This window comes from Arachis hypogaea, chromosome 9 (genome assembly GCF_003086295.3).
Source record: "Arachis hypogaea cultivar Tifrunner chromosome 9, arahy.Tifrunner.gnm2.J5K5, whole genome shotgun sequence".
Lineage (NCBI taxonomy): Eukaryota > Viridiplantae > Streptophyta > Magnoliopsida > Fabales > Fabaceae > Arachis > Arachis hypogaea.
Window position 1 is genome coordinate 53,362,897 of NC_092044.1, and position 13,292 is coordinate 53,376,188.

General features: G+C 37.6%; 1 protein-coding gene and 1 non-coding gene across 7 annotated transcripts; both read left to right on the forward strand.

Annotated features, from left to right (window-relative positions):
* The first annotated feature begins 438 nt into the window (after window positions 1-438).
* LOC112710922 (NADPH-dependent pterin aldehyde reductase) lies at window positions 439-5,252 on the forward strand. 6 transcript variants are annotated; one of them, XM_072202958.1, is made up of 6 exons: window positions 461-686; window positions 806-1,014; window positions 1,964-2,149; window positions 2,519-2,826; window positions 2,911-3,350; window positions 4,565-5,252. In XM_072202958.1, the coding sequence occupies exons 4-6, from the start codon at window positions 2,629-2,631 to the stop codon at window positions 4,632-4,634; spliced, it is 708 nt and encodes a 235-aa protein (XP_072059059.1). In that variant the 5' UTR covers window positions 461-686; window positions 806-1,014; window positions 1,964-2,149; window positions 2,519-2,628; the 3' UTR covers window positions 4,635-5,252. The 6 variants fall into 6 exon arrangements, with proteins under 6 accessions (XP_072059060.1, XP_025619188.1, XP_072059059.1 ...); XM_072202959.1 differs by lacking the exon at window positions 806-1,014 and having other exon boundaries at window positions 439-686; XM_025763405.3 differs by lacking the exon at window positions 1,964-2,149 and having other exon boundaries at window positions 463-686.
* A 3,032-nt stretch (window positions 5,253-8,284) lies between these two features.
* On the forward strand, window positions 8,285-8,392 carry LOC112714152 (small nucleolar RNA R71). The gene has a single exon (XR_003159108.1). It is a non-coding gene; the product is annotated as a small nucleolar RNA R71 (small nucleolar RNA).
* Window positions 8,393-13,292: the final 4,900 nt, after the last annotated feature.

The following is a 13,292-nucleotide window of genomic DNA, read 5'->3' on the forward strand; positions in this document are numbered from 1 at the left end:
TAATATTTTGTTTACCTCGAACTTAGTCAACGTAGGTAAAGAGAAGACGACCGGTGCAATGTGAAGTGGTTGAAGAGAAAAGAATCGCGATTTCAACGAATCTGATAAGTCAGACTCGCAGCTCCATTGAAGATAAGAGAAAGAAGAAGAACAATCCTATTATGGGAGAGAATATGGTGTTACTTGTTTGACTAAAACGTATCTAGTTTCATATAACATGATACGATGTCGTTTTGAGCTGTTTGAGCACCAAACAAAAATGACGCCGTTTTAGTGGAATTCAGCGTGACATTCTGTTGTACACATCATTTCTCTAGTAATGACTCTGTGGTGGAAACCACCGCAGGGACTAAGGTGTAACTTCAAAATCTAAATTGAGTATTTTCTCTCATTTTTTTTAATTGGGGGCTTTTTAGTCATTTCAAATGTGATATATATAGATAAGCCCAAACTCTTATCCTCATCTGTCTTCCCTTTATCATAGCTGTGCGCCGCGCCCTCCTACTCCAGTTCTCTCCCAGCTCTCTGCAGCCATCGCGTTCATCACTGTGCGCCGTCTCCCCTCACCGCGCCGTCTCCCCTCCCGCGCCTCACCCTCACCGCGTCGCCTGCCGTCACTGCGCCGTATCTGCATCTGCGCTGCTTGCCGTCCCCTGCTGGTTGTTCCTCCTCCTCCTCCACTTCAGGTTGGATACTCTATCTCTCTCTCGCTGTGATCTATTGATTTTTTTTATTATCAGCTTGAATTTTTATATATGGGTGAAGTTGCCTCCAATGCCCTCCCTTTTCTACCGACTTCTAACAGGCAGTGAGAAATCGATGACCTATTTTGGTACTGGATGAGTTCATTCACCTGAGTTAGCGGTATCGGATTAGGTTGGTCCAGTGTAGACAAGCTGGTTGGTTTTCCAATGGAGTTGAGCCGTATTAGTCAGGATTTTGATAATAGGGTTTATCTTGATGACTCCTTATTAATCTTTTCAAAAGGTGTTTATTTGATCTTTCATTCATGAGGTAGGCTTGTGTTTATGGCCCTTTCTCTTAGGGTTTGTGCTTTCTCTAACTGATGTGCTGATTGAGAAGTTACATAACTTTGTTATTTTTCTTAGCTTATTGAAATTCACTGAATCAGTAGGATGTATTTACTTATAGTCTCTTGCATTGGTTATGGGAATTTGATTACAATAAATGTATTAAGACTTGGAAATTTTCATTTTGGTATGTAGTAACCTATTAACCTGCCTGAACTAGCATAATTTTGAGTGATAGATAGTAGGCAAAAAAGAAAAGGTAAGAAAAGGGTAGGCGGAGAGGAAGAATAATGTGTTAAGGGAGTTTAGATGTTTGAGAGTTTTAAGAAGAAAAGTGAAAGTAGGCTTCTACGAGATTACACCTTGTTTAGCATTGTTTGATCTTTTGTTAGAACTGAAAATAAGCAGGTGAGGTTTTCTTTACTGTGGGATGTAACTATATCATTCGTCTTGTACTCTATGCAATTCATTGGTTGGATTTATTTATTCCCTCCATTTCTTATTGATGATCTTCTCAATTTTTTTAATGCATATATAAATCAATGAAATCTGGATTTGCTGGGTTAATTTCTGTTGATTGCTACTTATTTATTATAAGTTGTATAGAATAAATGAAATTAATTTCTGTTGATTGCTGAATTAATTTCTGCCATATTGGATGATAGGGAATTGGAGGTTTAGGTAATTACCTTTTTCTGAAAAAATTCTTATTTAATATCTTGTATTCGTTCATGATGTATGTTAACATATTTATGTATTGTGTTATTATAACAGATAACTTGGACAGAGAACTTGTAGTTGTACTGTGTTATGTATTGTGATATTGAATTTCAATTAATTTGTAATCTTGGACAAGATGTATTTGTATGATGCTCTGATGTTTTATGATTTTTTTACTTTTTTTTAAAAAAATTTCATTATGATTTTCAAAGAAATTATCAAGGGAAGGGATGAGAATGGGGCCCTGCGGGGAATGTAGGGACTGGAGATGGGGGTAAATATCTCATCACGGCGGGGATTGGGGGCGAGGACATGGAGAAGATCAGGGTTCTGGGGTGGGGAGTAGGGAGGCATCTCCCGCCCCACCCTGCTCCGCTGCATTGCGATCCCTACTTCTGGTTGGTGTTTATTATTTCTTTTTCTGCGAATAGTGTGAGCAATGCATAGATATTTCGTAAATCCTCTGATAGTCTATAATTTAGTGATTGAGGTCAAGTGAGGTGAATTTGCAGTAGCCCACTGTTTCTACTGCTGTTTGTGGAAAACAAATTTTCATAGGAAAATGATGGGAAGTGTTTCCAGATCAATTATTCAAGATCACATTCTCTCTGGTTTACTTTTCATGATTCTACCTATTTTGTTTAACTTTTGTAACCTGTATTCGTAACTGCTATTGATGTTATGGAGTTGATTGAACGTTATGATTTTCTAGTTTAGAACTGAGATTTGATTTTTCAGTTGTTTTTCTTTTGGCATGTATTTTGCAGGTCATGCGTAGTTCTTTCAGCTGTGATGTTGAAAATATAAACAAGGCATTCTTATTTGCTATTTCTCTGCACGTATTTTAATGTAAGTGATATTGCTCTTAAGGTCTTCTATGGATGCAATTGGAAGTCGAACAGTGCTGATAACAGGGGTCAGCAGAGGGCTGGGAAGAGCGCTGGCCCTTGAGCTGGCCAACAGAGGCCACAACATAATTGGCTGTTCCCGCGCCCAAGATGCCCTCAACTCCCTCCACTCCCAACTCTCTTCTTCCAATCCCAATCACAATCACTTGTTCCTCAATGCCGACGTGGTTGGTTATATCCCTTTCTTCACTCTTCTCTATTCTATGATCAAATATTTATTTATTATTGTCATTGAACGTGATTTTTTATAGAGGTTGAATAGCAGTGTTGAAGAGTTGGCGCGAACTGTGATGGAGAAGACGGGTGTTCCTGATATCATAGTGAACAATGCAGGAACAATCAACAAGAATAACAAGATCTGGGAGGTGCCACCAGAAGAGTTTGATAGTGTCCTAGACACAAATGTCAAAGGTACTGCCAATGTGCTTCGCCACTTTGTCCCTCTCATGATTGCCGCAAAGAAGCAGGGCATAATCGTCAATATATCATCTGGCTGGGGCAGATCTGGAGCTGCATTGGTTGCACCTTACTGTGCGTCAAAATGGGCCATTGAAGGTCTGAGCAGGTCTGTGGCTAAGGAGTTGCCAGAAGGAATGGCCATTGTTGCACTTAATCCAGGTGTGATCAACACTGACATGCTTGCCTCCTGCTTTGGTACTTCTGCAGCTCTCTATCAAGCACCTGAAGCTTGGTATGCACATTTAGTTTCTCTGCACCCTTCTCGTATTTTACAATCGGTTTTCTAATGGTGTGGCATGACATGGCATCAAATAATGTGTTAATGTCCTTCCCTTAACTTTTTTCTCTCTCCTTTTTTGAATGACCAAAGGATCTGAGCCTTGATTAAATCATTTCCTTCCCATGTCTTTGTGGGAGGTGGGTAAGGGCATGCTCATGATGAGAAACCTAAAATGCCAAGGTGTTAATTTAGATAGTGTAGGTAACTTTAATCAAATAATATATGTTTTTGTGGATAACTTTACTCAAATAATATATGTTGCCAAGATAGAATGGCATGTCATGGCATCAAATAATGTTTTCTTAATGTCCTTCCCTTAACTTTACTCCTTTTTAGAATGACCAAAGGATCTGGGCCATGATTAAATCGTAATTTATGTTTAATAGATAACTGTTAAGTATCTAAGGAAAGTGAAAGTGGAAAACCACACCTTAAAAAAGCTAGCTGATAAGGGGAAGAACCGCCTTGGAGAGCCGACGTCCATGGCGGCTTCACTCTATTGACACTGACCCAACGGTAGCCACTTAGCTACCATCTATCAATATTCGGAATTCACCTTAATCCAGCCTATAGGTAGCCCTTTCCATGGCGCCAACAACCACACTCTGGTACCATTGTTAAGTATTTGAGGAAAGTGGAAAACCACACCTTAAAAGCTAGCTGATAAGGGGGTAGAACCACTCTCCTTATATACAACATCAAGCATCCTAAACTACTCGATGTGGGGCTTTGAGCACCCTATAATACCCAAGTCCCTAACAATAACTTTATTCAAATAATATATGTTGTGAAGATAGCATTCATAAAAATCAAATTTTGCATTTGTAATTTACAAAGGTGTTAGTTTGTCTATGTGTGTTTTTCTTCAACTATAAAAATGAGAAAATATATTATCTAAAGTATAGATCTAAACATGGGTTTCAGTAGAGAAGCAACACTTTGTTGCTTCTGCACTCTCAGGCTCGGGGGCCATGATGCCTTTCTGCAATGGGAACGCAAACATTGGGGTCATACTGAAGTTTCCAAGAAGACAATCTATGAAGCACTCATAATATGAGTGAAAACACAAAATAGATATGGAAAAGTTTAAGTAACATGGATGTGTTTGTATTTGGTCAATGCAGTGTAGTGACAGTTATTGATGCATTTATTATTTCATTTATCAGGGCTCTGAAGGCAGCAACCATGATACTAAATCTCACATCAGCAGACAATGGAGCATCTCTAACTGTCTGAGGTAAAGAGCCTAAGATATACTAAAATGAGGACTTTCAGCAGTCTTGAAAGAGATTGAAATTGTGAAGATGAAAAGAATTAAAACAAGGGGAGTAGAACTAATTGCACTTGTCTTCAAACTCTCTGAAACCACCCTCTCTGTCATTGGCTTCCACCATCTCCCCTGGCCCTCTTTTGCACTAGCAGCCGTCAATGGTGAGTCATGGTTTGTGCTGCTCTCTTTCTGTTTGATTTTAAATTTTGTTGCAAGTGGTTAATAATCACTGGCGAAAGGGAACGTGTTGATGGATGGTTGTGGGACGGCGCTTTCCCTTTTTCATCAATGTTGGGCAAAGAGATGATGATGGAGTGATGGTTCTGTTCTCCCTCTATTTATTTTATTTTATTATTATTATTTTTTGTGTTGGGCTCATGGTGGTGTCTTGTTTTCACTTTCTTTTCTGTTTTGGGTTTTACGTCTCGGTGTGCTTTCTGGATTTAGAGAGCGAGGCAAAGTAGGAGAGAATTTCTCGTGTTTATCACACCATGTATTTTGCTACTTTTTTTTCCTAAATTTTTCTAGAGTGTACCTACTTAAGTTGTATTGTTAAAGATGAATGTAGAATTTACTTGTGTACCTATGATTTGTTGGAGTTTGCTATTGCCGTTGGATTTCTTTCTCCGTAATTGTTATTTTTTATGCACGCAAAGTGTTTGCTCTAATGGCTTAACAGTTGTCATTACTCGTTAGATCTGTGATTATCTTAGTTGAAAATGGATGGTTCTTGTTATGGTTTTAAGCTTTTAGCAATGGCATATTTAGGAACTTTAATGTGGTTTCATGGTTATAGTTCTTAATTTGTAGCGATGTGTCTATGACAAATATCAATTAGAATATATTTATTTATATAATATAAATAAATTACTAAAAATATAATCAAATTCGATTTATATTAATTTTTTTTTGAATTTGAAGTTACTTGTTTTTTGTGATTCTTTCTTTTCAATACTAATGTTGATAACATAATTAAAAACAAATATAATTCGATTGTGAAGAAATTGATATTTTTTTATTTAATGTTACAGAGACAATTTTTAATGATTAGTGAGTTTGTTAAACATGTCTTCGAGTAAAAGAAGAAAGAATAGAAGAAGAAGAAGATATGTAGGAGGGGGAGAGAGATGTGTATTCGGCCAAGGGGGAGAAGAGAGGGTTGTGTTGTGTAATGAAGAAGGATAGAGGGAGAGGGGATAGGGTTTGGTCATGTAGCGTGGGTTTGGGTGGGAAAGAGGTTTTGAATTTGAAGGTAGGTGAGGTTTATGGGGAAGAGTGGATGGATGTGAGTGGTGAATGGTGTATGGGGAAGAGTGTTATTGAATTGGGTGAAGAAGAGAGAACGTGAGTTGAGGTAGGTGGGAATCCTGTGGGGTCTACAGATCTTGAGATGATCCTGTGGGGTCCACAGATCTTGAGGTGTCAAGGATTTATCATCCCTGCACCAATGAGGCATGTAAAACGCCCTCTGCATGCAATCCTGGCGTTCAACGCCAGATTGATGCTTGTTTCCGGCGTTAAACGCCCAAATGTAGCATGTTTCTGGCGTTTAACGCCAGCCTGATGCTTGTTGTTGGCGTTAAACGCCAGCTTTCCTTAGGGTGCAATCCTGGCGTTTAAACGCCAGATTGCTGCTTGTTTCTGGCGTTCAACGCCAGATCCATGCTCTGTTCTGGAGTTGAACGCCAGCCAGGTGCTCCTTATTGGCGTTTAAACGCCAGTAAGCTCTTCCTCCAGGGTGTGCTTTTTCTTCTGCTGTTTTTGATTCTGTTTTAAATTTTTGCAATTGGTTTGTGATTCCACATGATCATAAACCTAATAAAACATAAAAGAACAAGAGAAATATAGATAAATAAAAATTGGATTGCCTCCCAATAAGCGCTTCTTTAATGTCAATAGCTTGACAGTGAGCTCTCATGGAGCTTCACAGATCATCAGAGCATTGTTGGGACCTCCCAACACCATACTTAGAGTTCGAATGTGGGGGTTAAACACCAAACTTAGAGTTTAGTTGTGGCTTCCCAACACCAAACTTAGAGTTTGATTGTGGGGGCTTTGTTTGACTCTGTATTGAGAGAGGCTTTTCATGCTTCCTCTCCATGTTTACAGAAGGATAACCTTGAGCTTTAAACACATGGTAGTCCCCATTCAATTGAAGGACTAGCTCACCTCTATCAACATCAATCACAGCTCCTGCTGTGGTTAGGAAGGGTCTTCCAAGGATGATGCATTCATCCTCCTCCTTCTCAATGTCTAGGATTATGAATTCAGCAAGGATGTAAAGGCCTTTAACCTTCACTAACACGTCCTCTACCAATCCATAAGCATGTCTTATTGACTTGTCTGCCATCTCTAATGAGAATGTGGCAGCATGTACCTCAAAGATCCCCAGTTTCTCCATTACAGAGAGTGGCATAAGATTTATGCCTGACCCCATATCACACAAAGCCTTCTCAAAGGTCATGGTGCCTATGGTACAGGGTATTAAGAATTTACCAGGATCCTGTTTTTTTTGAGGTAGAGTTTGCTGAACCCATGTATCTTGTTCACTAATGAGCAAGGGAGGTTCACCTTCCCAAGTCTCATTACCAAACAACTTGGCATTCAGCTTCATGATGGCTCCTAGATATTGAGCAACTTGCTCTCCATTTACATCTTCATCCTCTTCAGAGGAAGAATAGTTCAGAGAGCTCATTAATGGTAGAAGGAGGTTTAATGGAATCTCTATGGTCTCTATATGAGCTTCAGATTCCTTTAGGTCCTCAATAGGGAACTCCTTCTTGTCTGGGAGACATCCCATGAGGTCTTCTTCACTGGGATTCACGTTCTTCTCCTCCTTTGTGCATTCGGCCATATTGATTATATCAATGGCCTTGCACACTCTTTTTGAATTCTCTTCTGTATTGCTTGGGAGAGTATTAGGAAGAGTTTTAGTGATTTTCTTACTCAACTGGTCTACTTGTGCTTCCAAATTTCTAATAGATGACCTTGTTTCACTCATGAAGCTTAAAGTGGTCTTAGACAGATCAGAGACTATGTTTACTAAGCTAGAGAGACTCTGCTCAGAATTTTCTGTCTGTTGCTGAGAAGATGATGGAAAAGGCTTGCTATTGCTAAGTCTGTTTCTTCCACCATTATTAAAGCCTTGTTGAGGCTTTTGTTGATCCTTCCATGAGAAATTTGGATGATTTCTCCATGAAGAATTATAGGTGTTTCCATAAGGTTCATACATGTAATTTACCTCTGCCATTGCAGGGTTCTCAAGATCATAAGCTTCTTCTTCAGAAGATGCCTCTTTAGTACTATTGGATGCATTTTGCCATCCATTCTGACTTTGAGAAATCATGTTGACTTGCTGAGTCAACATTTTGTTCTGAGCCAATATGGCATTCAGAGCATCAATTTCAAGAACTCCCCTCTTCTGAGGCGTCCCATTACTCACAAGATTGCTCTCAAAGGTGTACATGAATTGGTTAATTGCAACCATGTCAATGAGTTCTTGAGCTTCTGCAGGTGTTTTCTTTAGGTGAATGGATCCACCTGCAGAATGGTCCGGTGATATCTTAGAGAACTCCGATAGACCATAATAGAATATATCTAAAATGGTCCACTCTGAAAGCATGTCAGAAGGACACCTTTTGGTCATCTGCTTGTATCTTTCCCAAGCTTCATAGAGGGATTCACCATCTTTTTGTTTGAAGGTCTGAACATCCACTCTAAGCTTGCTCAGCTTTTGAGGAGGAAATAACTTAGCCAAGAAGGGACCAGCTTATCCCAAGAGTCCAGGCTATCTTTAGGTTGTGAGTCCAACCATGTTCTAGCTCTGTCTCTTACAACAAAAGGGAAAAGCAGGAGCCTATAGATTTCAGGATCTACTCCATTAGTCTTAACAGTCTCACATATCTGCAAGAGCTCAGTTAAAAATTGGTAGGGATCTTCTGATGGAAGTCCATGAAACTTGCAGTTCTGTTGCATTAAAGCAACTAGTTGAGGCTTCAGCTCAAAATTGTTTGCTCCAATGGCAGGGATTGAGATGCTTCTTCTATAAAAGTTGGAAGTAGGTGTAGTATAATTACCAAGCATCCTCCTTGCGTTATTGTTGTTATTATTTTCGGCTGCCATCTCCTCTTCTTTTTCAAAATTTTCTGTCAAGTCCTCTCCAGAGGGTTGTGCTTTAGCTTCCCTTAGCTTCCTCCTTAGGGCCCTTTCATGTTCAGGATCTGCTTCAACAAGAATGTCCTTGTCCTTACTTCTGCTCATATGAAAAAGAAGGGAACAGAAAATAATAATAGGGATCCTCTTTACCACAGTAGAGAGATTCCTTTATGTTAGTAGAAGAAGAAAAGAATACAAGAAGGAAACGAGAAAAATTCAAACTCAGAGAGGAAGAGGGGGTTCAAATTTTAAGATGAAGAGAAGTGTTAGTAAATGAATAAATAAATAGAAAGAGATGAGAGAGAAGAGTTTTCAAAAATTAACTAAAATAAAAGAAAAATATTAAAGTTAAAACCCAAAAATTAAGAAAAGGAATAAAATAAAAATTAAAATTTGAAACAATTAGTAAAAAAAGAATTTTGAAAACGAGGGAGGTAATTTTCGAAAATTAGAGAGAGGAAAGATTTGAAATATATTTTGAAAAAGATATGATTTGAAAAAGATATTTTGAAAATATTTGATTTTTAAAATTAAAATTGATTACTTGACTAACAAGAAACTAAAAGATATGACTCTAGAATTTAAAGATTGAACCTTTCATAACAAGAAAGTAACAAACTTCAAATTTTAGAATCAATCACATTAATTGTTAGTAAATTTTTCGAAATTTTGAAATAAAGATAAGAAAAAGATTTTGAAAATAAATTTTAAAAATTTTCGAAAATAATAAAAAAATGAAAAAGATTCGATTTTTGAAAAAGATTTTGAAAAGATAGGATTTTTAAAATTGAAAATTTGACTTGACTTATAAGAAATAGCTAAGTTTTAAAATTTTTTGACTAAGTTAACTCAAATTTTCGAAAATTATGAGTAACATAAGGAAAAGATATTTTTTTATTTTTGAATTTTTAATGAGAAGAGAGAAAAACACAAATATGACCCAAAACATGAAAATTTTGCATCAAAACACTTAATGCATGCAAGAACACTATGAATGTCAAGATGAACACCAAGAACACTTTGAAGATCAAGATGAATATCAAGACTTATTTTTAAAAATTTTTCAAGAAAAGAAAAACATGCAAGACACCAAACTTAGACATTTTTCATGCTTAGGCACTATGAATGCAAAAATGCATATGAAAAACAACAAAAAACACAAAATAAGAAAATATGAAGATCAAATAAGAAGACTTGTCAAGAACAACTTGAAGATCATGAAGAACACCACGCATGAATTTTTTTCGAAAAAAAATGCATAAATTTTTAAAAACATGCAATTGACACCAAACTTAAAAATTTCCACTAGACTCAAACAAGAAACACAAAATATTTTTTGTTTTATGATTTTATTAATTTTTTGGATTTTTCGAAAATAATTTTTAGAAAAACGAAAAAGAGAAAAAAAATTTGAAAGATTTTTGAAAATTTTTTGGAAAGAAAATTACCTAATCTGAGCAACAAGATGAACCGTCAGTTGTCCAAACTCGAACAATCTCCGGCAACGGCGCTAAAAATTTGGTGCACGAAATTGTGATCTCAATGGCACCAACAACTTGGTACGCACAATTGTAATGTCACTCTTTTTCACAACTTTGCACAACTAACCAGCAAGTGCACTGGATCGTCCAAGTAATAAACCTTACGTGAGTAAGGGTCGATCCCACGGAGATTGTTGGTATGAAGCAAGTTATGGTCATCTTGTAAATCTCAGTCAGGCGGATTCTAATGGTTATAATGGTTTTCGAATATGAAGATAAATAAAGCGTAAAATAAAGATAGAGATACTTATGTAATTTATTGGTGGGAATTTCAGATAAGCGCATGAAGATACTGTTTTCCTTCTGAATCTCTGCTTTCCTACTGCTTTCATCCAATCATTCTTACTCCTTTCTATGGCAAGCTGTATGTAGGGCATCACCGTTGTCAATGGCTACTTTCCATCCTCTCAGTGAAAATGGTCCAAATGCGCTGTCACAGCACGGCTAATCATTTGTCGGTTCTCGATCATATTGGAATAGGATCCATTGATCCTTTTGCGTTTGTCACTACGCCCAACACTCGCGAGTTTGAAGCTCATCACAGTCATCCCATCTCAGATCCTACTCGGAATACCATAGACAAGGTTTAGACTTTTCGGATCTTAGGAATGGCCGCCAATAATTCTAGCTTATACCACGAAGACTCCGATCTTTCGGAATGGAGGCTAAGAGACACGCGCTCAATCTAAGGTAGAACGGAAGTGGTTGTCAGGCACGCGTTCATAGGTGAGAATGATGATGAGTGTCACGGATCATCACATTCATCTTGTTGAAGTGTAGCGAATATCTTAGAATAAGAATAAGCTTAATTGAATAGAAGAATAATAGTAATTGCATTAATACTCGAGGAACAGCAGAGCTCCACACCTTAATCTATGGTGTGTAGAAACTCCACCGTTGAAAATACATAAGTGATAAGGTCTAGGCATGGCCGAATGGCCAGCCTCCCCCCAAATGATATGTGAATTCGAAAAATAGGGAAAAAGACCAAAGATGTGGTCAAAAGATGACTAGTACAATAGTAAAAAGTTATATTTATACTAAACTAGTTACTAGGGTTTACAGAAATAAGTCTTAGTGCAAAAATCCACTTCCGGGTCCCAATTTGGTGTGTGCTTAGGCTGAGCTTGAGCTTTACACGTGCAGAGGCTTTTCTTGGAGTTAAATGCCAAGTTGTAACGTGTTTTTGGCGTTTAACTCTGGTTTATGACGTGTTTTTGGCGTTTTACTCCAGAATGCAGCATGGAACTGGCGTTGAACATCAGTTTGCGTCGTCTAAACTCAAACAAAGTATATATTATTATATATTTCTGGAAAGCTCTGGATGTCTACTTTCCAACGCCGTTGAGAGCGCGCTATTTGAAGTTTTTTAGCTCCAGAAAATCTATTTCGAGTGCAGGGAGGTCAGAATCCAACAGCATCAGCAGTCCTTTGTCAGCCTGAATCAGATTTTTGCTCAGGTCCCTCAATTTCAACCAAAAAATACATGAAATCACAGAAAAACACACAAACTCATAGTAAAGTCCAGAAATGTAAATTTTTCATAAAAACTAATGAAAACATCCCTAAAAGTAGATAGATCCTACTAAAAACTACCTAAAAATAATGTCAAAAAGCGTATAAATTATCCACTCATCAGTAGAGCACTCTCCTTCGGAATGTTTCCTTCTGAAAGGAGAAGGTGGTAGAGCACTTATCCCTCGGAATTATTCCTCCTGAGTATGCACAACAGAGAGACTAATCCGAGAGTTGCCGACCAAATTTTATGTCGGGTTTGGCACTATAATCGACATGTGATATCACAGCCAATAGGACAGACATTCATCATATGCATCTTTTATATGCTTGCTTGCTTTGATTACTTGAGTTTGCCTAATTGTATAATATGCCTAATTGCTTCTTGAATTACTTGTTACATGTACGAATACTATCCGTGCTTTCCTTACTTTCATTATCTGTGTTTGTCTGGTGCTGAGGAGGTTAGGTAGGCGGAGGTGATGGGATCACATGGAGGGTAGGTTGGTGAAGGCTGTGGGACAGCGGTGACTAGTTTTAGTTAGAAATCCTCTAAGATTAGAACCCCTGTTTATTGTTTATGGTTTAAGTTATTTATTTCGTTTAAGCTTGAATATCTGTTTGGTATGAAGCTCTAGGATTGCCTCTGGCATCCCGGGGTCTTACATCTTACAATACTGGGTACTGTTACCATACTGAGAACCTCCGGTTCTCATTCCATACGTTGTTGTTATTTTTCAAATGCAGGTCGCAACCCACCTCAGTGAGTTGTTTGATGGTAGCAGAGCGGAGGATCTTATTCTTTTTATGGTCATTTGGTTATTTTGATTAGTACTCTCACTTTTATATTTACTTTTGCCTTAGAGGCTTACTTTATGAGAGATATTCTGTATAAGCTATTTTATTGCCAAAATTCTGTATGTTAGTATTTAACTAGTCGGCCTAAACTCCGCTGGCTGTGGCTAGTATCTTATGATAATTATACTCTTATATTTTGTTATATTATATGTATATCTTGTGCGTTAAGTTAATAGTTTCGTGGGTATGTTTTGCGCCTTTCAAATCCTGTTTTGAGTTTATTTTCTTCATCAGGCTTTTAGAATTATTATTCCTTATATATATATATATATATATATATATATATATATATATATATATGTATGAGCCTTAGAATTGTCGTATCCCTTGATTAGTCTTTGCTTTACGGCATGAGGTAAGGCTTAGGGTAATTAGGGTGTTACACTGAAAACTGAATAGAGATTTTTGAAACTCTTACCAACTTGGTTAGATGAAACTAACGGCCTTAGCGAGAGCTTCACGTGGCCGCAACCCATTCGCGAATCGGAACATCGTAACTTAAGATACAATTAAAGAAGAGAATGAATAGTGTATTTCCTCTTCTTCAATGCAGTT

Bases quoted from the DNA above. Each gene is read 5' to 3' on its own strand.
- LOC112710922 (XM_072202957.1), top strand. The intron at 2,827-2,910 runs GTTGGTTATATC...GATTTTTTATAG, and splicing joins TGTTCCTCAATGCCGACGTG to AGGTTGAATAGCAGTGTTGA. The intron at 3,351-4,564 runs GTATGCACATTT...TTCATTTATCAG, and splicing joins TATCAAGCACCTGAAGCTTG to GGCTCTGAAGGCAGCAACCA.